The sequence below is a fragment of the Aspergillus eucalypticola genome (assembly GCF_003184535.1).
Source record: "Aspergillus eucalypticola CBS 122712 chromosome Unknown BO83scaffold_31, whole genome shotgun sequence".
NCBI classification, from domain to species: domain Eukaryota; kingdom Fungi; phylum Ascomycota; class Eurotiomycetes; order Eurotiales; family Aspergillaceae; genus Aspergillus; species Aspergillus eucalypticola.
Window position 1 is genome coordinate 400957 of NW_020290305.1, and position 24737 is coordinate 425693.

General features: G+C 49.9%; 4 protein-coding genes across 4 annotated transcripts; 2 read left to right on the forward strand and 2 right to left on the reverse strand.

The window, feature by feature from the left end:
• Window positions 1-499: 499 nt before the first annotated feature.
• Window positions 500-2175, forward strand: BO83DRAFT_455474 (carboxylesterase/lipase family protein; the record flags this gene model as incomplete). Its single annotated transcript, XM_025537033.1, has 1 exon — window positions 500-2175. One exon carries the CDS (start codon window positions 500-502, stop codon window positions 2090-2092), a length of 1593 nt encoding a protein of 530 aa, XP_025383928.1. The 3' UTR covers window positions 2093-2175.
• Window positions 2176-2545: 370 nt separating this feature from the next.
• BO83DRAFT_322517 (putative tannase) lies at window positions 2546-4264 on the reverse strand (the record flags this gene model as incomplete). Its single annotated transcript, XM_025527897.1, has 1 exon — window positions 2546-4264. One exon carries the CDS (start codon window positions 4262-4264, stop codon window positions 2546-2548), a length of 1719 nt encoding a protein of 572 aa, XP_025383929.1.
• Window positions 4265-6445: 2181 nt separating this feature from the next.
• On the forward strand, window positions 6446-8185 carry BO83DRAFT_455476 (tannase; the record flags this gene model as incomplete). The annotated part of the gene is made up of 1 exon (XM_025537034.1): window positions 6446-8185. One exon carries the CDS (start codon window positions 6446-6448, stop codon window positions 8183-8185), a length of 1740 nt encoding a protein of 579 aa, XP_025383930.1.
• A 1323-nt stretch (window positions 8186-9508) lies between these two features.
• On the reverse strand, window positions 9509-24443 carry sidC (nonribosomal siderophore peptide synthase SidC). Its single transcript, XM_025528782.1, has 2 exons — window positions 23609-24443; window positions 9509-23542 (listed from the first exon to the last, which is right to left on the reverse strand). Exons 1-2 carry the CDS (start codon window positions 24137-24139, stop codon window positions 9824-9826), a joined length of 14250 nt encoding a protein of 4749 aa, XP_025383931.1. The 5' UTR covers window positions 24140-24443; the 3' UTR covers window positions 9509-9823.
• Between the last annotated feature and the right edge of the window lie 294 nt (window positions 24444-24737).

Genomic DNA, 24737 nt, shown 5'->3' on the forward strand with positions numbered 1-24737 from the left:
TATGACAGGCAACGTAAGATCGCAGGGTTATTGCATGGATCCACATTGTAGACGGGACTCTTTGCCAGGACGGGTGGGATAAGTCGGTAACAGCGAGATGACATGGGAATAACCCGGAAAATCAGCATCTGCAGTCTCATACACAGGGGAAGCCTTCCAGTTTCAAAAGCAAGGATCGGCACTACAACTTCTATTTTTGTTTGGATTGTTTGGTTGGCCGCGTCTGCAGGACTTGAATTTTACATGACGAACTTTCGCACAAGAAAGCGGGACCGGATGATTTACCTTGTTATTTTATTCAAATTAAACGGCCGAGGCTGCATCATCATCCTCAACGAAAATTCGGGGGCTATCGGCTTTAACCGTCTACCTTACCGTCTAGTCAAGGAGCATCTTCACTATTGGATGACGCGTCATATGAGTTTATAAAGTATTAGAAACTTGTTGTCCCCCGTAATCTACCCATCCTCCTCATCCTCAGTCTTCCTGGCCAGTTATCATGGCCTACTCCATCCCGACGGTTCTTGCTTCGGCAGGCTTTCTGGTCAGCTTGGCCTCTGCCGCCCCTAGCTCCTCGCCGCTATATAACTCAGTGATCGAGACCAAGTATGGTAAGGTCCAGGGTTATCCTGCCTTCAGCAGCGAGCCCGCTGGTAACTTGACCAACTGGAAGGATATCACTGTCTGGAAGGGTATTCCATTTGCCGCAGACACTGGAGGCGAGAACCGCTTCCGTCCTCCGCAGAAGGCTAGCTCATGGAACACCACCCTGGATGCGAAGGAATTTGGCAATGTTTGCCCTGCCGCCACCAGTGACACCAACCTAACGATTTCCGAGGACTGCCTGAACTTGAACATCTGGAGTCCTGCCAAGTCCACTGGCGCCAAGCTCCCCGTCGTTATGTGGAGTTACCCAGCTGAATCTACTGCTGCTGATGCTCTCTTCGATGGTGGCGGTATGGCTGATAAGGGTATTGTCTTTGTCAACTACAACTACCGAACTGGATCATTTGGTTGGCTTGGACATCCTGAACTGAACGAGGAGGTCTACAAGGCCACTGGCCACAACAGCTCCGGTAACTGGGGAATGCTCGACCAGATGGAGGCTGTGAAGTGGATCCACGAGAACATTGCTGATTTCGGTGGAGACCCTGACCATATCACTGTCATGGGCCAATCTGCTGGATCTGCTGCGACCTACCACATCCTCAACAGCCCCCTTACTAAGGGCCTGATCAAGCATGCCATCATCGAGAGTGGTGTCCGTGACCCCCATGATCCTCTCTGCACTTCTCTTGCCGAGGGCTATAAGACTCAGGAATATGTTCTGGCCCAAGGCCTGAACTACACCGCTTCGAAGAATGTCAGTACCATTGCTGAGCTGCGGAAGTTGCCTATGTCTGATCTGGAGGATAACGTTTTGGATGGCTGGAGCTTCGGTGCTACTTTGGACTACTATGCTATGCCTTCCAAATACATCGTGTCTCTGAAGGAGGGAGCTGCCAATAATGTTCCCGTCCTCACAGGCAACACCAAAGACGAGAGTGGTGCTGAGAAACAGACGAACATCACTGTAGCCGAGTACCTTGCGGACTTGAAAGACACCTACACAACTGGTAACTGGTCCCAAAGATTCCTCGAGCTTTACCCCGCCGATACCGATAAGCGTGCTGATGGTGCCTATAACTCCATGTATACCGACCGGTCCAAGGTTGGTACCTGGATGTGGACTCAGCTCTGGGCCCAGTCCAGCAACAAGGATGTCTACACCTACTTCTGGGATCACGCTCCACCTGGTCAGGACCAGGGTGCCTACCACGAGTCTGAGATCAACTACGTGCTCAACAACCTCTACGCTACTGACAAGCCCTGGACCGCAAAGGACTATGAGATCGCTGCGAAGATGAACGGATACTGGTCTAACTTTATCAAATATGGCAACCCCAACGGAGACGGTTTGGTCCACTGGTCTCCCACTACTGACGATGCGCTTGTGCAGCACGTTGGAAACGGCTGGGGTGCCATTCCCGTGGCCGACAAGGCTAAGATTGAGCTGTTCAAGGAGTGGTTCGCAACACTCCCTACCTACTAGATTATCCTGCTGCTGGGAATGATTCCAGAGCTAGATCGAACGATCATCGTCTGTGCTCTTGGATGTTTAGCGTGAGAATTTCCGATGTATACTTTTTGTTACTTTATAGTACCTATGGAAGGTCACACAGTTGTCAGTGATGACATTTCCTCCACTGCTTCACTTCTTGTACTCTTCAAACTTCTCAATACCATCCTTTTGGCTATATCTAAAAACAATCCATTGCATAGTCCTCCCAAGGCCGATTTTGAGACTGGAGGTATTAACGCAAATATCATAGATTGTACAACGATAGACTGATGGAAAAAGTCGATAGTGGACTCGTACTCTGGCCCCCATTGTTGAAATTTGCCCCAAGAAAGGGAGAACTTCATTATCTAATTGGCCTATCGATTCTGCCGTCCAGTATCTTCCTTGAATCCCACCAATATCCGCCCTGTAGCCCCTCCGTATCTAATAGACCGGAACAGGGACACCATCGAATTCGTACAACCATGTATCTATAGAAGCCTGGTCATACTCGCACTCTAGATTCTTCCCGTCATTGGTCCAATAAGGTCGAAGCGGCCATGCGCAAATTTCCATGATCTGTCCCGCATTATCGCCCGCTCCCACAGTTCCATTCAGTCTGACCGGCTCAATGTTGTTTTCAACCCAGTCGATGATTGTCTGTAGGCCTGTCTGTGGCCATGGCCCGTTGGGTTGCTCATCGTTCCAATCGCAATGCGCAGCACCGGGCACAAGGTAAAGGCGGTACCAGTCTTTGATTGCAGCGGTACTATTAGCATAATCCAGGTCAGGGTACATAGTATTCCGAACGGACTCCCAGTATCGAACTGAGGAGGCAGTGGGGACGCTACTGTCGGATTCGCCGTGGAAGTGGATAAGCTTCCCTCCACTGGCTTGGAATGGAGTGAGATCGGGCCAATTGACCTGCAAGGTATCCTGATATCTCTGCATGCCCTCGATCATCCAGTATTTGAGAGTATCGTACGTGACACCCTCAAGGCTTGGGAGGTTCTCGATATCGAGATTCTGGAGCAACTGGGTCACAAATTCCCCGCCAAGTCCAACAATGGAGATGTCCCATGAGTCAGTCTCAGAGTTATATGTCGTCTGAGCATCGTGGAAGTCGGCCGTTGGCTGGTAAGAAATGTACACTCGGCGTCCCTTGGAATCATGCAAGCCATTAATGATTTCCTTCGCAACCTCAACACCCTTTTCCGTAATATTGCCCTTTTGAGCCGGGGCGCTACCCGAGGCAGGGCACTCGTAGCTATTACCGATAAGGGTGTCAAGGTTAAATTTCAATTTGCAAAGATCTGTTCGGGCCACCACACCATCATTCTTGCCATCCAGTCCGTCACAATAGTTGATGGTGGCATTGACGATCGTTGCCATTTCACAGAGAGGAGGGTTATACCCAATTGTCTTTTCGACCACATTTGAGAATAAGTGTTGGACTTGCTGAAATGAATAGCGAAATGCTGGAGCACCGACTGATGCGCCATCCCAGAGGTCCCCATACCGCTGAAGCTGGCTGAAAGCCTCACGACCACCCTCTGAGCAAGCCTGGAAGTATGAATATAGCTTTTCCTGCTCAGACATTCCATAAAACAAACGAGTAAAAGCTCTGCCAAGTACACCCAGCTCGTAGTGGGCCTGGTAGCCGAACAAATTGACAATGTCAAGATTGACCGTACCATTATCGAGGAGTACAACTTCATCAAATGAGGCTGAAAAGCTTCCAAAGCCCCCGTCTGTTCCACCATTCACTGCCCCGTATTGGACGCCGCCAGCGATTGTTGCAGTACCGGAGTATATGTCAAGTGCGCCGCCTCCTTGTGAAACATAACGCTTTTTGAATTCGGCTGGCGCCGGCAAAAAGTAGTTAACGAGAACCTGATCATCCTTGCCATTATGACTATAACCAAATGTCACATTGCAGAAGCTAACAACGGTATCAGGGAAAAAAGGCGACCCAGTATCATTGTAGTTGTATACAGCAGCAGCAGTTACAGTGCTGCTTTGAATCGTCACTCCGAGTAAAGCATCATCCGGCAGCGAATCTTGAACATGTGCGACGGTACACACGTCTGATAAGGATGATGCCGCTTGAACCACGGCGATACATCCAGCAGCCACAAAACCTGCTAGGGAAGAACGGATCATATTGAGCACCAGAGCGCACACTAACCGAATAAGAAATTTTCATGCAGACAGTATGTCAATAATGAGACCCAGACACTCCAAGCCCCTTTTATAGTGAGATGGATTGAACTGTTAGTCATTGACTTGATTTCCAACGTAATAGCTAAGGCTCAATCACTTCATCGTTTGTTGGGAATGAGGGGTTAAACCCCGAGTTGGCTTCTACTTGTGTGACTAGCATTATTCAAGACTAAAAACGTTTGTGGGGTGAGCTCCAGGAGCTCACAAAACCTAAATCTGGAGTGCAATCTATTATTGGACGGATTGATCTGTTCATAGCTGAGTCTATTTCCTTTGCTCTCTGTCCTGTAAATACTCGGATAAATAATTATCAGCCAATAACCATAAAAAAAACATGAGTTTACTTCCGCTCATCCGACATTCAACCTCCTATATTCAATATCAGTTTGGTAGGGGGGGTGGGGTGCAGCCGAGATTTCATGTCAGGTGCGATGTGTTCTATTGAATTCCGGCCCTCTTTTGATCAAGGAGAAAAACTTATTTTCAAGATCTTCTCTCGCATTGGCAACGCTAGTCTCCTGGATACTCCTTTCATTAGAGCCTTTGAATTACATGGAAAGCCCCTTTGATGAACCAGCCAAGCAATTCGTTTCACGGATCTGGAAGGCCTGAATATAGGAACAGGGAGTGGAACTTCAAGAATCTATCGTATTTCTCAAAGTTCTGGCTAAGGTTGCAATTTCCTGTTGTCTGTCCCCACAATTTCTCCGCATATTGGATCCCCGTTCGATCTAGTTAGTGCTTGTTTTCTAAACCCCCGCATTCATCTTGAGGCCGGGCCGCCTCCCATCCCCACCCCCACCCCCACCACTATGATTGCCATTGTGGGAACAAATGGGCGAAACTTTCAAATTTCAGCCAGGGATTTCAAACAATACGTTACGAAGGTTTGTCATAACCGCCTGATGTCGATGCGTATTTCTACAGTAATTGATGCATTGACCAACACCAGCAGAGAAGAGAGTTTAACAACCAACAATAATCCAACGCGTACTATATGAGGTACCTTCGTTCCAGTTTATGTATCAGGTTGAAAATCCATGCGTTAAAGCACTTCGTCAGCCAAGTATGGTTGAGATTTTTGACGGTAAAGTCAGGACATCTTCAGGCGGAGTGTAAAATGTGCTCAATTAGGCACCAATAGTATATTGAGGCGGAAATTACAGAGCAGAACCACATCCGACACCTCGGCTATAACCCGTAATAAGTACGCCATATGCATTCCTTCGGCTAGTTGCTTCGCTGGCTCGGTACTGGTTTAGTCGACAATTTGCTGGATTGAATACTAAATCTTCTCAGTCCAGATCGGATGAGCCAAGAGTGAGATAGCTGTATCATTCGAGCTACTAATTAATGCAACAGCGACAGCTATACACAATGATATTGATAAGAATGAGAAGCTTGACAATCCCTATGGCAGGCAGAAGAAACAATGCGCGGATATTAAGTCAACTCAATCTGGTTACGTCGACTGTTCGCCAAATCGGAGCTAGGTAATTATCACTGATGCTTAACCGGTGGCAGTAAACCCCCTCCGTAGCCCCACAAGGGTTCTCCCCATGGGGAAGTGGGGGGATGCGTTGTCTTGCAAGGGGTAGTTCAAAAAAAACGCTATCAACATTTTGAGTCCAAAGATACATGGGCCGAGGACAGGCTGCTTTCTCGGTCTCATGCCAGCATTCAATTGCTTGAGAGAAGATGCAGAGATCATTGATCAATGAATTAGTCTCAGCACCCTATTCTCCTCAATAGGACATTTCGTTTAGGCAAGGTGCTCAGAATTTCAGCCCCGGACAGAAGGGTCGAAACTTTCACATTTAATCACGCGTGGAAAAAGATTTATCCAAATTGTCAACTGTCTCTATCTTACTATACCGCCGGCTCTAAACGGTTCACATGATGTGATTTTGAGATCTGAGCCCTGGGCAACTCTAGGGGATGCTTGAAGGCTAAATCGCGGTTGGTGGTGGAGATGGATTGTGATGGGGATTTGGAAGCATGCGACGTGAGTGCGAACAATCCGCCTATAAAAAGGAGGACGCTCCCTTTTTCAAGACAACAACCCGGTCCCTATTCCTATTCTTTGTACGTCCATTGTACTTTACTACCACGTCCAGGAGCATGGTATCGTCGGCCTTTGTCTTGGCTGTTGCAGCTTTAGCAGCTACTGTTCAGGCTGCTACCCTTGATGATGTCTGCACATCGGCCTATGTCAAGGCTGCCCTACCCCTAGATGTTCTCACTGGAATCACTATCGACTCATCCTCCGTCGTGGTGAGTGCCACGAAGAACTATTCTTCCTCTGCTGGCGACTTTTTCGGGGCTGCCACTTTCGACTACTGTGCCGTCCAGCTTGCCTATTCGCACAATGGCCTGAGTGATGACCAAGTTCTATTGATGTTCTGGCTCCCAGCCCCAGACGAATTCCAGAACCGCTACCTTTCTACCGGTGGCGGTGGAATGGCCATCAACAGTGGCAATTCGTCCTTACCGGGAGGAGTTATGTACGGTGCCGTTACGGGAGCCACTGATGGTGGATTTGGAAGCTTCGACTTAGATGAGGATGACGTTTTCCTCGCGGCTAACGGCACCATTGACTATGAGGCACTGTATATGTTTGGATACAAAGCTCATCACGAGATGTCTGTTATTGGGAAGCAGTTCACTCGAAACTTCTTCAACATGACAGAGAGTACGAAGCTCTATGCTTATTACCAGGCCTGCTCAGAAGGTGGCCGTGAAGGATGGAGTCAAATCCAGCGATATGATGACTGGGATGGTGCCGTCGTTGGTGCTCCCGCGTTCCGATATGCGCATCAACAGGTACAGCATCTTTGGTCTGATATGGTCATGAAAAATCTTGATTACTTCCCTCCTCCTTGTGAGCTAACGAAGATCCTCAACCTGACCATTGCCGCCTGCGATCCATTGGACGGTTTGACCGACGGTGTTGTTTCCCGTACGGACCTTTGCAAATTGCACTACGATATGGACCAGGCCATTGGAGAGACTTATTACTGTGCCGCTGAGAGTGGCTCCAGTGGTTTTGGCAAAAGACAATCTACTACGCCTGCCCAGAGTGGAAAGGTCACAGCCAAGGGTGTAGCAGTTGCTAAAGCAATTATTGCCGGTATGAAGGATAGCCAGGGTCAGCAAGTTTATCTTTCCTACCAGCCATCTTCCACCTGGGGTGATGCTGGAACAACCTATAACTCAACTTCGGGTACATGGTATGCAAGTGCTAGTGGAATTGGTGGAGATTGGGTGGACCGTTACCTGGAGTTGATCGATAGCGAGTCATTGTCAATGGATGTTCTCACCGAGGATAAATTGAAAGCTTGGATCTACGAGGGATGGCAGCGATACGACAGTGTTCTGCAAACGACTTGGCCGGATCTCTCTGTCTACCACGGCGCAGGAGGAAAGATCCTCCATGTGCACGGAGAGTCTGATTTCAGTGTCCCAACCGCATCATCAGTGCGCTACTGGGAGTCAGTCCGAAGTGTCATGTACCCGGATCTCTCTTACACTGCCGGCGCTGCCGCCCTAAATGACTGGTATCGCCTTTACCTGATCCCCGGAGCTGGCCACTGCTCTCCCAGCACCGATCAGACAAACGGCCCATTCCCACAGACCACCCTTGAGGTGCTTATTGAGTGGGTTGAGAAGGATGTCAAGCCAAACACCCTCCCTGCTACCGTTCTTCAAGGCTCCGAGAAGGGAAAGAAGTGGGAGCTTTGCGCCTGGCCACTTCGACCATTGTGGAAAGACAACGGCAAGACCTTCGAATGCATTTATGATCAGGCGTCGATAGATACGTGGCACTGGGATTTGAATGCATGGGATTTGCCTGTCTACTAGAAAAAGGCTCTAGGAGGTAGTACAATTTAAATCGGTAAATACCCGTTTTTAACAGGTATCTATTGGCATAAGACTACCGCTTACCTTCGCTAATATGAACCATATCCTGTAACCTGGAGCCTGTGCACATAGACTGATCCCAAACCGTACAGTGGTAGGTAGGTAGGTAGGTAGGTGATTTCTTAATATTTTATTTATTAGGCTTCAAACTGCACGGTCAGCCATCAGTTGCTCCTTTTGTCCGGTCGTATCCACTTGCTTTGCGGGGTCAATACCAACTCTGAAGTGACCCAAGTTGCGGGCTTGGTGTTTCGTTGGCGTTGAAAATTTACCAGTTTTTCAAAACAAATTCTGCGTGGCTGGAGGAAAGGACTATGTCTACATCAGCCTTATAAGATCAAGAGTGGGGTGTCTAGGGTGAGCGCATGAGAGTGACGAAGGATGAACGAGGTGAATAAAAAGCAGCACGGGCATTGAATTGAATAATCACAAAAGAATGCAAAAACATACAACAGTATTAGTATGACTGTTATCTCTCTTCTAGCCATCACTTCTTAAATTTGATGTTACCCGAGGGCTACACAGAGATTGATCTTAATGATTATTGTAATAATAAATCCAAAGAAGCATTCTAAATCATATCAGAATATGATAGAGCCCTTTATTTATTCAATTTATAGGAAAATATTTGCTTTGTCTTTAATAGCTACTACTAACTATATATAGATTTATTATGAATTACCTAGGCGCTGTGTTTCCACCCAATATTTATACCTAAGAAAATTTGATAGAATTTCTAGGTAGGAATCTATTCAATGTGATTTTATATGGGGCATATAATTGATCACAGAAGAGATCATTCTTTAACCATCAGATCAAAGTCAAATAAGTATCATATACTTCAAATTATTTAATATTACAATAAAAATTATCACCTGCAAGATCTCTGTCAGAATCAGGATTTTTTTTTAGTTCTGACTAAACTATTTTTCTGGCTCCGGTCTCATCCTATTATACTAATTTCTGACCCCCGTCGCGCGTGGGTGCCCCAGCTGAGCAGACAGAAAGCCCTGTTTTCCACACCCTGTGATCGTATGTACTGGTTTCTACTCGGGCTTGAATCATATAGTGTCCAAAGAGTTTACTACTTGGATGCGTTGCTAATGATCGCGGAGTCAGTCAAGTAAGGTGCATTCGGGAAGCCGAAAATAAGTCACTATATTGACCACAAATATCAATGTCTTTAACAGCTTGGATCTCTGAAGTTCCTTCCGAGAAATTCCTCGTTATGATTAAGATTTATTGCACGCTACACATCGAGCTGCTTATTCTTGATTCGCTATGAATACTCATGTGTAAATAATGTCAAATATATGCACTGAAAGCCGAAATATAAAGCAAAATACTATCGACAATGGAAGTGAAAAAACTCCCCCAAAAAACCAAAATCTATAGGCATATGCAATCTCCCAACACAGAAACAAAACAAGATCACAGAAGTAAACCACATCAACATCATGCATACACATACCCCGAAAAATAACAAAACAGCAGAACAGAAACAGACAACACCATCATGCAATCTATATGACATCTATAAATCAATCTCTTCTTCTCAAAAAACTCAAGTATCATCGTCTATCCCAACATCCCCATAATCTTCTCAATCTCTCCCGCAATTTCATCAACAAGCTTATGCACCTCTTCAACACCCATAACTCCCCCCTCAACTCGAACAGCGAACCCGATTGAATCCGTCTTGGCATCTGGACCGACATCGATGAATATATTCTCTGACGGTAAGAACTCCGTATCCAACGCCGATACGGCAGTGACCTCTTCAGCCAAAGGCTGTTCGGGGATGAAATCTGTAGGGACACCGATCCGCAACGGGGAGAAGAAGTCCTCTGAACCATCTGATGTGGTATTGGTAGTTTGCGTCCAGAGGAGGTTCACCCAGATGTTGAAGAGGGGTTTGTCGGGTGAGATCCACTGGAGGATGTTGCGGAGAGAACTTTGTTCGTAGGAGACGCGGTCCGCGAGAGAGGTTTGGATGGCGCGAACTTGGGTGAGAAGGTCGGTGTTGACGGAATTAGTGTTTGCGTTAGGGATGGTGAAGGGGTTGACGTTCAGACAGGGTCCGGAGAGGTTCTCGATGTTGTTGAAGGAGGCAGAGCGACCGGCTTGGTAGAGACCCATTGTTGGGTTTTGGACGTCGGTGAGACGTGCAATGCAGCGGGCTATGGCGAAGAGAATGACTGTTTGTAGGCTGACGTTGGAGGATCGGCATTTTGTCTCTTGCTGGGAGAGATCCTTGACCTTTTCCCAGACTCCGATGAAGAGCTGGTCTGGAGTGGATGGGGTATCGGTGTGAGTGTTGCAAATGATGGTAGGGGAGGCGTCACCGAGAGTAGTGTTCCAGTATTGCTTTTCATCAAGGTTCTGGAGAGAGCGCATTGAGAAGTCGACGAATGCAGGGAAATCTATGTTTGTTTCAGGAGTTTGGCCATTATAGAGCTGTGCTAGCTCTTTAACGAACATCGGCATGGTCCATGCATCGTACGCGGCGTGGTTTATGAGGACGAGGATGCCATCTTTGTCGCTAGCTTTCAGTAGACGGAGTCTAACTGGAGGTGTGTAAAGTGAGGATGGATGAAGAGCTTCTTCTCTTGCTTGTGCTTGGGCTGCTTCAGAGATTGGACTAGAGGTCTCGATGACCTGGAAGGTGTTTGCATCACGCATTGCCTGTTTGAGAACAATCTGTACTGCTTCCGACGAGGAGGTAGCTGCAAAGCAGGTGCGGAGGATAGGATGTCTTTGACGGAGCTGGAACCAAGCTTCCTCAATCTTGGCACTGTCGATGCGCTCGGAGCAGTGGTATGCCCAAGCAGGTTCGAGCAGTCTCCGCCCGGACTTCAACCAGCTGACGAGGTGATAGAATTGGCCACCGAGACAAGGTAAGATTGCTTCGACAGAGTCCTTGCCGAGATTGAGCTGCTGTAGTACAGTTGTTTCCACCTCGGCGTAATTTTTGACGAGTGAACCCTGAGGCTGAACTGCCTGTTCGGCACTTGGCTGGATACGTTGGCTGATACCACGGAGGGTGTTTCCCTGAAGGATGTCGGCTACCCCAATCTTCAACCCCTTCGATCGACAGATTGAAGCAATGCGGATAGCTGTGAGAGAGTCCAATCCAATATTGAAGATGCTAGTGTTTGGCTTGATATTGTCCACTGAAACACCAGCGATCTCAGCGAGTACAGATTGGATGATGGCTTCATTGGGGGTTACTTCGGAAGCTTCAATACCAGAAGCGAGCGACTGCTCCATGGCCAGCTTTGTCGGGAGCTCACCAAGACCATGTGGCACAATCGTAGCGCATCTGGTAGGATGTTCGATGATGTCACGGAACGCAATGGCAAATTCCTTCATGAGATGGTCAAGAGTTTCCTGGGAGATGTACCGACCATTGCAAGTTGCGCGTGCCACAATTCCATCGTGAGCATGGTCGACCTCAATGTTCAGCTTATATTCTGCCTGCGCCGCGTAGTCATCTGCTTCATAAGGCGTCCAAATCTGTTGCTCTTCTAAGATACTGCCGGTGAAGTCCGCACTCTTTTGGAAGACGAATAGAGTATCGAACAGGACGGACGATGTACTGTTGTTAGCCTGCCGGAAGGAATTCTGTACCACTCTTAGTGGCGCGTTCTGATGGCTCTGCGAGTTAATTGTATGCTGTTGTAGACGCTGGGCCATGGATTTGTTGCTTAGGAACTTGGGCTCGAAAGAGACTCTCTGAGCAACTGTATTGAACATTGGCCCAAGGGTTCGTTCGGCACCTGCAACAGGTAACGAGCGACCAGCAAGGACTTGTCCGAAGACGACATCGCGTTTTCGTTTCACACATGCCAGTACCTTTGCATATGTCAGGAGAGATACACTCTGCACGGTGACCTCCATTGCCTTGCAGGCATCCACTATGGCCGACAAGTCAAGGTCAATCCGGCATTCAGAAAGGAACATGCGGTCTGACGACTCGGGATGAGGAAGCTCAGGAATTTCAGTCACTTCGTATCCGAGTAGTCTTTCTGTCCAGAACTCGCAAGCTTGTTCTTGACCGCTTAGTAGATGCTGGACAGTTTCCGAGAACTGTGGCCTTATCGGAAGACTGCTCTCTTCATAGCACACCGCAAGGTCCTCAAACAAGAAGGGAATGGAAGAACCATCATACAGAGCATGATGCAGAACAATAACCAATAATCTGCCTCCAGGCTGGTGGACTAGAGCAGACCGGATTGGTGGGACCTCGAAAGAAGCCTCTTCGCTGAAAGCATAGAGAGACTCGACTTCAGTCAGAACATCGGCCCCGGAAGGCAATGCGAGCTCTTCCCATTGGAAAGGAGGATTGCTGTGTACGGCCCCAATCCAGGAAGAACCAAGCTCAGCGATCAGGTGGAAGGATGTACGCAGAATATCATTGGCCTCAATGACTCTGAAGAGGGCCTCCTTCAGCCGGATAGTATCGACAGAGTCCTTCAATCTGATAATGTGCGGGTAAACGTAAACCTTTCCGCTTGAAGCAATGGTCTGCGTAATCATTCCCGACTGTAGGGGCGTAGTTTCGAACATTGTGGAGATCGAATCATCCTCTGCAAGGAGTCGGACCTGTTCGCCATAGTTATCAACAGGAATACCGGTATTTGTCTTGCCGTGCCCATTGACGCCGTTCACCGGGGTGCGAGAACGTGAAGTCTGCTCCACCTGCTGAGCCAAAGCACCCACGCATGAGAAGCGCATAACATCAGCAGAGGAAACTTGAAGCCCTGCTTCACGTAGCTGACGCGCAAATTGGATCGCAGTCACTGAATCAACACCTAAACTCAGGAAAGAAGCCCCTTTAGTGACTTCAGCCGAAGTCAATCCGCAGAAAGACATTGTGTAGTCACGAATTGTGGTTTCCGTGGTAGACCATGTGGTATTGTCCCAGTGCACAGCAGGACGCGATCCAGATGTCGATGAGTGAGAGACATTGAAGTCGTCTAGTGAAAGACTCTGACCCGCTGCAATGCTCGAGAGCACTGCGTCCATCTTCTCCACCAATTCATTGCCACTGTAAGAGGAGCCAAAAGCAGATGAAAAGAAGCAGTTGAGCTGAACTGTGTCCATGGAATGGTTGGCCTCGACTTCCACTGCCAACGGATACTCGGCAGGCATGTTGCTGTCTAGTTCCTGCCACAGGCGGTGTTCTGGTGGCGCAGCATTCCTGATATATGAGAACAGACAGTCGAACAGAGGTGTCTCTGCATTGATCCATCTTTGTATGTGCCTCAGGGGAGTGTGCTGGAAATCAAGGGACTCTACAGTAGACTTTTGGACATCCGCCACAACATCATCAACTGTACTCAGGCTAGTGGTACTGAGACGACCGGGGACAGTAGTGATGCATGGCAGAAGTACCGAGGATGCTCCGGGAACCGACACAGCTCTACCGGAAAGGACCAAACCGTATGTCACATCTGACACACCAACAGTATCGGCCAGCAAGAGTGCGAAAATTGCTTGCACCAGGCATGGTGCAGTTGTCTGAAGACCTGCAGAGCGGTGCTCCAACTCAGAAAGCTTCACACCAAGCTTTCTCTGTACGACAACCGGAGGCTCCATAGCATTGAAGTCAGTGCGGAAGATTGTCGGATGGCATCCTTCCAGATAGCGGATCCAATGCTGCTTGGCCTTTTCTGAATCTTGACTATAAACGTATTCAATGAAAGCCGAAGGCGAGCCTCTCTGAATAATAGGTTGATCTTCATAGCGCGCTGCAACATCCTCCATTAGCATCGTGAAAGATTCACCATCATAAAGTGCGTGATGAATGTCGATGAAGAGGGCAAGCGGCTTCTTGGTTTCCGAGGATTTGGCTAGTAGGAACCGCACTGGTGGGACAGTGGAGATTTTTGCAATGATGTTCGCGGAGATATGCTTCTGCTGTGCCTTGTTATGCTTAATAGCTTCGTTCAGGTTCTCATACTCTTCTTCCTTCCATTGAAACCGATGAGATTCAGTCGTGTAGACCACTTGTACTATTTGCTTCTCCAAGGGAGCGAATGAAGTTCTCAAGATATCGGTGTCATTAGAGACAGCCTGCCACGCCGACCTCAGCTTCTCAACATCAACACTAGCCTCGAGTTGAAGGACTACATGATTGACGTAGAGTTGTTCGCCTTCACTATTGATTGAGCGAGCAATCAGACCTTCCTGAAGCGGCAAGCAAGGCCTGACTGTAGCTACATCAGACGGATTGACTCCAGGCGAGGGATGTTGGCGGTATTGAGTTTCAATGTTGTAGAGAGCCTGACGTGCTTGGGAGACAGCATTCCCTGCTTCCGAAGAGCCCTTGGGTAAGCGTGCAAGCTGCTCAATAATCGGATTGCTCATGACCATTGCTACTGTGGTTTCATAGCCAATTCTCCGGAGCTTGATCGTAAGCCCTATGGCACTAAGACTGTCGAGGCCGATTTCGAAGATGTTCGTCATGGGTCCAACAATCGCAGGGTCCGCCGAAACAACATCAAGGACTTCCTTGATAACAGCCTCTTCGTCGGCAGTCAAAGACCGCTCAACAATGACGCCGTCCTTACTTGCCGAGCTGTTACCGTGAATGACAGTAGGCAGAGGAAGGCTGGAGAAAAGGCCATGTAGCTCTTTGATATTAGCTTTGCCTGACATCGGTGCCAAAGGAATATAGGTAATGGGGAGAATAAGCTCGGGGACCATATAGTCCGGTAGCTTCCTCTTGCATGTGTCTTGAAGTTCCTTGCCTAGCGTCGCAAAGTCGGACATAACGAAGGTGACATCTCCGCCCTTCACACGTTGACGGGCTTCAGAACGCGCGATGAACGAGATAAGTTGGACTCTCGAAAGACCAGGGTGTTTAGCCACGGTCGTGACAACGTCAACGCCAACAGTCGACGAAGAGCGAAGCACTTCAGATACCTCACCGAGCTCTAGCCTCTGACCGCGAATTTTGGTCTGGTCATCGCCACGCCCAAGATACTCGACCGAGTCGTCTGGCATCATGCGTCCCATATCACCAGTCCGGTACATCTTCTCACCATTAGGTCCGGTGACGAAGCCAGTGGCATCTGGTCTGTTGAGGTAACCTCTTCCAACGAGATCTCCAGAAAAGCACAGCTCTCCAGCCTGGCCTCTCAGAGCATAGTCGAAGGTACCGGGGACAAGGACATGAGATACACAGGCTGCTAGAGGAGGCCCGATATTGCGCAGGTTTGTGTCCTTTCCGACAGGAGCGAATGTACAGCCGATAGTTACCTCGGTCGGACCGTATGCGTTAACAAGCGCCATGTGTGGTGCTCCTGCCCATGTGTCCAACACCTTTTGTGAGATCTTTTCACCACCAACAGTCATAAATTTTAACTTGGGACATTGCTCTGGAACAATGTTTGCCTGATCCACAAGAGACGGTACCAGACTTGCATGAGTGATATCCCACTTGGACAAGGTTATACCAAGATCATCCAAAATCATCATCCTAGGAGCTGTAACAGTAGCCATCCCATGGCGCCAAGGGAAGAGCATTTCCAACAGATGAGGATCGAAAGCTCGACTGGCCTGCGCGAGATATCGTCCAGTGCCGCCCAACTCAAACGTAGCGGGGGCATGCCGGCCTGTGAACACCGAGATCGACTCGATGAAAGATGAAAGGTTGCCTCGAGTCACCATAACACCCTTCGGTTTTCCTGTCGAGCCTGACGTAAACAGAAGATATGCCAGATCGTTGGGATCGGAATTATAGTCTTGATCTTCCGTTGACATCGTAGCGAGTGAGCCTAAAAGCTCTGGGTCGTCAATAGTTTTCACGCAACATCCCTCGGGTGTACTGTCGAACGTGCTCACGAATGCCGTTTCGGTGAAAATAATAGGGCAATCGCTATCCTTGATGAGGAAAGCTTTGCGATCTGCCGGAAGGTTTTCTTCGATGGGAAGGTAAGCATTTCCTGACTTGAAGATACCGATGATGATAGGATAGGAGGGCAGGTTTCGTCCAATGCAGACTCCGATCATCCTGTTCTTATGACCAAGAGATGCTAGGTAGGCCGCAACACGGTTTGCTTCAGAGTTCAATGTGCCGAAGGTCATAGCTTCCTTCACAATTCCGTTTGAGGAGATTTCGCTGGCTACCTCAACGGCAGTCCATTCAGGGTGCTTCTTTGCGTACACCTCTAACCAGTGCGTTGGGCTCAGTCGAACAGAATTCACTACGTCATCGTTGACAGGCTGGTCCGATAGCGATCGTAATGGCGAAGAAAAGCGGTTGATGAGACTCGCCAGGGGCTGCTCCGGAGATGCCAGCATTGAAGTGATAAGCCCGTCGATCTGACGGATGAATAGTGACAACTGTGACCGACACATTATGCTGCTGTCCGCAGTTGCTTCGAGGACTATAGAGCCATCCATGTGTTGGAAAACGTTCATGGCCATGGGATGCTCAACATGCAGCCCAACCTCATCTTCGAGTTCGCGCCAAATGTTAGGCTGAGCGACGTTTGCACCCTCTTCTTTCGCAGCGTGGAAGTTGAACACTGCCGGATACAAGGCCTCGCCCCTGGGTCTCTTGAGAATCTTCCGGACCTCGCGAGCATGAATATGGCGATACTTCCAGGACTGAACGGAAATGCGATGTTGCTCAGTAAGTAGTTCACGAGTGTTTCCAGTTGGATGGAACGGAATAGGTACAACGGATATGAGGGGTCCGATACAGTCATCAAGGTCAGCATGCAGCACTCTGTCAGAGAGAGTCTCCGCAAAGACTGTCGCTGGGAGACCAAGGTAAGCCAGCGAAACATAGGCCCAGGCGGCTCGGATAATCGAGGCAATGGATGAGACTCCAAGTTGGGCTGCAAAAGACTGCAGGTTGCCAACAGGCTCCGTTAATGGGATTTCTTCCGTAATCAATATATGCTTGGGAGATTCGCCTGGCTGCAATCTCCTCCCAGTAAGATCGGGCCACACTGGCGCATCAAGCTCTGCAAATTTCTTGAGTTCGGTTTGCCAAAAACTACTGGTCTCCTTGCTTCGGTTTTCTCCTGGTAAAACGAATGAGAGAGCATCGGTGAGTTGATGCCTCTGAGGAGGTTTATAAGCATAAGCGGATCGCACATCATCCATAATGAGTCCCAGCGAAGGCTCATCATGGATTGAATGGTGGAGAGTGAGAATCATGAGCTGCTTTTTGCCTGTGTCGAATACGGTAACGGCCCATGGGGGATATCTGAAGTAGTTCTTCTGGTGCTTGGTCATGATCTTTTCGATCCGGTTGTCCCGAAGCTCTACCAAATCCTGCTCTGAACAGTTGATGTATCCCCAATCCACATCGGGTAGCGTGTAGATGATTTGCAAGATAGAGAAGTCGAGTTTTCCTTCAGATCGGCTTTTCCCATCATCGACTTCCGCAACAGGGATGAAGCCGGTTCTCAGAGCTTCCACCTTCTGGCTCGTTGCAAGCCAAGCCTGCTTCATTCGCGTCGCATCCACCGAGCTGTCAAGTAAAAAGAAGTGATTGCTCCAATATCTGTTGTATGTACCCATTGTCTCACTGAGAAGACTTTCCTGGATCGTGGTCGCGCGCACAGTTATGAATCCCTCTGGTACTTTGCTGACTGTGGCTGTGTGCCAGGTGTCATGGAACGCCCTAACGTTGAAGGTTTCGCAGGTGGACTTTTCCAGGACGGTGGATGAGGAGGCCAGCTGGACGAGATCCTGGACAGTCACACAGTTTAGGACCTCCACCACAGACAATTGATGACCGGCCTCCTTTAGTCTAGAGGCAAGCCGGATTGCGCGAATAGAGTCGATACCCAGACTCCCCAAGCGACTGGACTTTGTGATGATCGACTGGGAGATATTGGCCAAGGTGGAAATCATTTTTACTACCCGGTGTGTTATGGACGCGGTGTGTTGGTCCTCAGAGTCCTCTACAGAAGGCTTGGTCTCTGGATTCATCTCCTTTTCCCACCCATCGATATCCACAGAGGCATAGGCGGCTTCCAACGCCCTGCGATCGGTCTTGGCAGATGATGTTCTCGGGATGTGCGACACCACCAGGTATACGGACGGTATCATGTGGTCGGGGAGAACGCTTTGTGCTTGTTCGCTGGCAGCACGAGCGATCTCGAGCGCCGTCTGATCGACCACCAAGAGCTGCTTGTCATCGGTCTGTGTAGCCTTCGGTGCAGAGAGGAAGGCGACCACGACCTTATTAGGTCGGTCAGGACGGTTGAGAATGAGTGTCTCAATATTCTCCACCAAGGGATGGCAATCGCCGAGTGAAAAGCTGATCTCGCTGAGCTCCACTCTGATACCTCCGAGCTTGACCAAGTCATCAACACGATTGATGTACTCCAGGGATCCGTCAGCAAGCATGCGAACCAAGTCTCCGGTATAATACACCATCTGCCCAGCCTCTTCGTTCCAGACGTACTTGGCTTTGGTGACATCCTCCTGATTCAGATAACCCGGAGAAAGTTGTGGTCCACCAAGCGCCAGCTCGCCGACAGCGTTCTTCATGATGAGACGCTGCTTGTTGGTTACGAATACAGACACACTGTCCATCGGCCAGCCAATGTTCGCACTCTTGATGCTTTTGTGTTCGTTTCCAAACTCCCTTATCGTGGAAACCACAGTCACTTCGGCGGGTCCATAAGTGTTGAATGCTCTCATATCGGTACCCCAGTCGTCAGCCACAGGTTGGGTCAGCTTCTCACCGATCATAGTAATCACCTGAAGCGTTGGGCACGATTTCCGGGAGACTCCCGCCGAGAAAGCTGGAGTCAGGTGCGCGTGTGTGGCATTCGTAATGTTCGCAAGCTTGGAGAACGAACCAAGCATGATCTCTCTCGAGGCAGAGATAAGGACTCCTCCTACACCCCAGGTGTAGAAGATGTCCTGGATTGAAACGTCGAAAGTGTACTGCGAGAACTGCAAGCAACGTACCCCGCCAGCTACATCGGACGGGATATCCTTCTGGAGTGACCTCATACTCGAGACAGCCGAAGAATGCTTGATCGGGACACCTTTCGGAGCTCCCGTTGTACCGCTCGTCCAGATGAGATACGCCATGCCATCAGGAGTAGTCCGGTCTTTAGACGTGCTCCGTACCACTCCGTTCACATGGATGGGTTCGTCGATGGTAAATTTGCTCACGTCAATTGTCTCAACACCAACGGGAATTGAACCAACTGGCTGCTCCCCATCTACACTAGATACCAGAAGGATTGCCGATCCGGTACGTGCAATAAGGTCGTGGCGACGTTGTGCAGGAGAGAGTGTATCGATTGGACACCAAGCACCGCCAGCTTTGAGAATGCCAAGAATGGCAACATACAAGGCCGGGCTCTTTTCGATACAAATGGGTATCGGCGAGTTTGCCACTCGTGCGCCAGAGTGAAGCAGATGCTCTGCGAGGCTGTCAGCCAAAGCGTTGAGCCCGGCGTAGGACCACGTGATATTTCGCGGATTTTTATCGTCATCCAAGTCATATTTGAAGATCAAGGCAGGATCTTCTGGATGGGATGCTGCATGCTCTTCGAACTGGTGATGAAGTAGTGCTCCGTCCAGTACTTCGGGAGCGATAGACGGCTTGGAGTTGAGGCTAGACTTCAGCCCAGGCTCTGTATGAGATGGGGCATCTTGGAAGCTATCATCGGGCTGCTCTAGTATATAAGCGACAATGTCAGACATCTGCCAGAGCATCATTTCGGCCGAGTTGTGATCAAGCAAGGCATCGTTAAAACTGGCCCGGAATGTCAAAGATCCATTGGCAGCCGGCCATATCTCAATCATAACGGCAAAATCGTTTGCCATTGCCGGGTGGTCGACCGAGCTCCAGAGACCACTAACACTGGAGCCAGCGTTGAAGTCTTGGTAGGCGATGAGAGTATCGTATGGAAGCCGGCCATCCGCCGTTACTAGCGATCCTAGCCGGGGCTGTAGGTGAGATAGTGTCTGTGCATTGAAGGTTGTCAGATGGCGCGCGACGGAGCGATTTGTCCATGAAATTTGAGAGTCTTGTTGAATCTGACTCAAGGAAAGTCTGATTGGGACAGTGGTGAACGTCGGACCAACGCAGGCTTCTGAGTCCACATCAAGTCTACCGGATACAACACTGCCCATGACTACGTCCTGGGCGGGAGTCCCAGTGTAAGCCAGCAGAACAGACCCCCAAGCAGCTTGGAGCACCGAAAGCGGTGTTGAGCCGATGAGCTTGGACTCTCTTCTCAAGCGGTCGTAGCTTGTGCGACCCGTAATCTCCACACACCCAGTCTTCTTTGTTGACGGGGTACGGTAAGACGTGACAGACGGGAACCAAGCAGGAGAATAGCTTTCTAAATGCTGCTGCCAGAATTGGGCGGTTGCTGCATGATCAGCTTGGAAATGATGCTTCACAAGGTGCTCGAGAGAAACGCGCTGTGCTGGCTGTTTCCCTGAGTACACAGAAGACACATCCTCCAGCAAGAGCTGTAATGATCCGCCATCGAAAATACCATGGAACATGCTCAGAATAATCCGAGTAGATGTACGAGACGTAACCATAGATAGTCTCCAAGGTGGCGTGCTTAGCTCGATTGATTTTTCTGCGTCTCGGAGAGCCTTCTGTAAAATACTATCTTCCGAAGACTGCTTCATGGCATGGTAGGTATTCCACATTGTTCCTGAGACTGCTGTAGGCGCAAGGATGCATTGTGCAAATGGTGCCATATCATCGTCAAGCCAGCAGAAAACAGTCTGAAAGGAATCATAGCTTGTGATGACAGTTTCCCACGCAGTTTTGAGACGATTGATGTCCACTCCCGGTTCGAGTGGCAAAACTGAATGATATATGTATGAGCGAGTCGCAAAATCTGCGTCGGATGAGCTGCGCAGAAAACTAGTCAATATGCCAGACTGTGTTGCGGTTGTTGGAAGCACCCTTTGAATCTCCTCGGGGGCCAGGCCCAGTCTCTCAGCGCAAACTGAATGATTCCGTTCTTGGAAGGCCGAAAGACCGTGCTGGAAGGTCTCATCCGAGCCATTGACCTGTGGAGTACCATTTGATTGACGTTGTTGAGCAACGATGTTAACCAATGCTTTGGGGGTTCCGGACTGTAGAACGTCACCAACCGACAAACCCTCAATAGAATGGTCCCTAAGCTTCTGCAGGAGCCGCATTGCGCCCAGACTATCAATACCCAGTGAATAGAGGTCGGTCCCAGGCTTGATGGCAGAAACTGTCTCATCCGTTGCCTCCGCAATGAGGCGAACCACAAGCTGCTGGATGGACAGTAAGTTTCCATCATTCGGCGTATCCCAGTCATCATGAACCCCATCTGTTTCTGCAGGCTTCGATTTGGGCGCAGGATATAGTCTGATATCGGCCCCAGATCCCTGCTGCAGCCTTGCGGTTACCGCTTTGCGATCGACTTTCCCGGCACTGGACCGAGGGAGAGCATCGAGGAAAACGTAAGCAGACGGACACATGTAAGCTGAGAGATGTTTCAGGGAATTCTGATGTGCCTCCTGAATTAGTTCCTTTCTCTCTGCTTCACTGCTGTCATTTGCAACAAGGCATGCGACGATCTGCTCACTTCCCTGAACACTAGCATCGCGTTTGGAGACCACGGCTACAACTTCGTTGGCACCCCGTACAGTCTCAAGGACTGATTCGATCTCGCCTAGTTCGAGCCGCCGACCGCTAATCTTGACTTGGTCAGACGTGATACGACCGAGAAATTCAATGATCTGAGAACCAGACTCGTCCCAGACCATCCGCGCCATGTCACCAGTCCGGTACAAGCGACCAAACTCGTCACTGTCGACGAACGCCTTTGCGGTTTCTACCGGACGGTTGAGATAACCTTTGCTGAGCTGCGGGCCTCCAATTGCTAGTTCACCGGCAAGACCGGCAGGAACCGCTCGAGGCTCACGGCTGTTGGGGTCGAGAATGAACATTGAACAGGTTGCCAGCGCTTGGCCAATGATGGAGCAGCGGAGAGAATGTCCAAATGGCGCCAAGTAAGTACAGGCGATTGTTGCTTCAGTCGGGCCGTACGTATTGACCAACATCCGTGAGGGCTCGGATGCTGTAATTTCTCCATTTGCACCAGACTTTGCGGAGAAGTTCTCGATGACAGTTCTATTGAGCTTCTCACCGATGCACCAGAGGTATTGAAGAGTAGTTAGCCGTTCCGGCCGAAGAAGTGCAGCCAAGCTAGGCGTAGCCATCATCACAGTTGCTCTTGCTTCATTGATGGTTGCTTCCAAATCAGTTAGTGTCAAGCTCCGGTCGGCAGAGCAGAGAGTAGCACCGCAACCCAAGGTTACAAACACCTCCGCTAAGGACGGGTCAAAGGTTGGAGCACAGAATTGAAACCAGCGAAAATCATCGGATCTTTCTCCCGGAATAGGGACTTCTGTAGCATGGGCTTCAATGGAGCAGGCGGCAGCTAGGTGACTGATCTGAACACCCTTCGGCTTTCCGGTGGAGCCGCTGGTGAATAGGAGGTATGCAGTTTGATTGTGCTCGATGTCCAACTGATCCAAGGACTCGCAGTGATCCGAGGACTCGGGCTGGCCATCTCGCAAGCTCTTCCATCTTGAGGCCTCCGCTACGTCAACCCAAACCTGCTTGACGGTCGAACCGGCGCTAGCATCGCACCATGGCCCAGAGACAGGCTCTGGAGTATTGCCAAGTATAATCGGACAATCGATATCTTCCAGGACATCCCGAACCCGTTGTACCGGTGCATCCTGGGGAATCGGAGAGAAAGCGAAACCAGCCTTGAGAACGGCGAGATATGTAATGTAAAGTTCCGGGCATGATAGCATGTAGACAGGGATGATGCGTCCATAGTCGGCGGCGTTCCTTGCCAACAAGAGAGCCCGAATATGTACAGCGAGGGTAGTGGCTGCTTGATTAAGTGCGGAATAAGTAAGAATGCTGTGTTCTGCCGCAGCCGTGGCAGAACGCAAAGAATGAACAAAATCCAGCGCTATGGCATCAGGCTTTCGACGGGCCCAGCCCTCGAAAGCGACATGGAGAAGATATTGTTTGGAATGACCAGACACGGGAAAATCAATTTGGTCCGTCTTTCGCGAAGGGGGTATCATAAGGGGAGGGAAATTCAAGACTGAAGGAATGGGCGACGGAGCGTCGAAGGAAAGGAAAGTGGTTGAGTCTGCCAGTTGTGTCGCAAGGATTCTGAGTAGCTGATCCACTGCCGGCTGAGGTATAAGGCGTGTCGGGTAGGCAAAACTGACTTCGAGGGTATCTTTCGTGGTGGTAGGTCGAATAAATGTCGTGAAGGCCTAGCAACAGCAGCACGTTAGTCAGATTGGGCAGTCTCCGCGTTCTTGCGCGGACAGAACACTTACACTGTCTCGAACTCCAACAAGGGGTTGTTGCTCGCCATTTTCAGGACTGACATACAAGCCCAAGTCCAGAGAAAACTGTACCTCGCCCTCATCTGCGTGTTGTTCACCGTCTTCGCGGAAATCGCAACGCGGTTGTTGCCCCTCTTCCGCGGCCAGCACGGAAGCCGAAATGACCCCGCGCAACAGATCGGACTCGCTGGCGATGCTTGACTGACGCAACACGAAGAAGGCGACATCCTCCAAGCCAGTCAGACGAGAGATGAAACGGGCGTAGCCTTCGATCAGGCTCTTTGCGACGTCGTGGAAGTCGGCGTTGCAGGTAAGCTCGACGGATGGGCTGATCGCCGCCTTATCGGCCACGGTCTTTCCCACAACATATTGATCGAGCGTATCCAGGGCAGGAACTCTGGTGACAGGGACGACTGGAGCAGCCATAGTAGGGTGAATGCCATTCATGTTGGGGGAGGGAGTCTTGCTCGCGAAATTGGACGAGCATTTGGACCCCTCAGTGGGCGGGAATGTGACTGTCATTGCTTTAAGTGTATCACGAGCGGGGTCGTCACGCACCTGCGAAGGGGGAGCAGCGAGCTCGTCTTATTCGACCACAGAACTCCAAGATGTTGACTGCTCCAAATAGTGAGCGACTGCGGTCACCGACGGGATCATAAAGGAAATCAGCTTAATTATGAGTGTCGCACAGAGACACTTTTTCAACGCAGGAACTGTGCAGGTCACAAACCATTCATCGTCATTGGCAGTGGGCCCGGGGGACATGTACCACGCACGGCCATTGGGCGATGGGGGGTAAGCAAGTGGGGGGGGAACAAGATTCAAGGCTTCAAGGCTTTGGCGGTCGAACCGTGGGCGGTATTGGGATGTGCAGGAGAGTGGCCGGGCGGGATTCCAGCCTAATCCTGGCTCGGGCGGTGCGCGCGGAAAACCACACGCGCCTCGGACCTTCTGATTTGGCGCTCGGTGGGGGTTGCCGCCGGTCCGGCCATTTCTCCGACTTTCGGACAGGGATTATCTGATTAGATCATCTGATGATCTGATTAGATTGGTACCGTCATGACCGGTCCCGTTCGTCTCCAATACACCACTGTAACGAACCGACCCAGACCGACCCAGG

Coding starts and splice junctions, on each gene's coding strand:
- sidC (XM_025528782.1), bottom strand. CDS start 24,139: ATGACAGTCACATTCCCGCCCACTGAGGGGTCCAAATGCTCGTCCAAT. Junction 23,543..23,608: donor TTGTTGGAGTTCGAGACAGT/GTAAGTGTTCTG, acceptor TGCTGTTGCTAG/GCCTTCACGACATTTATTCG.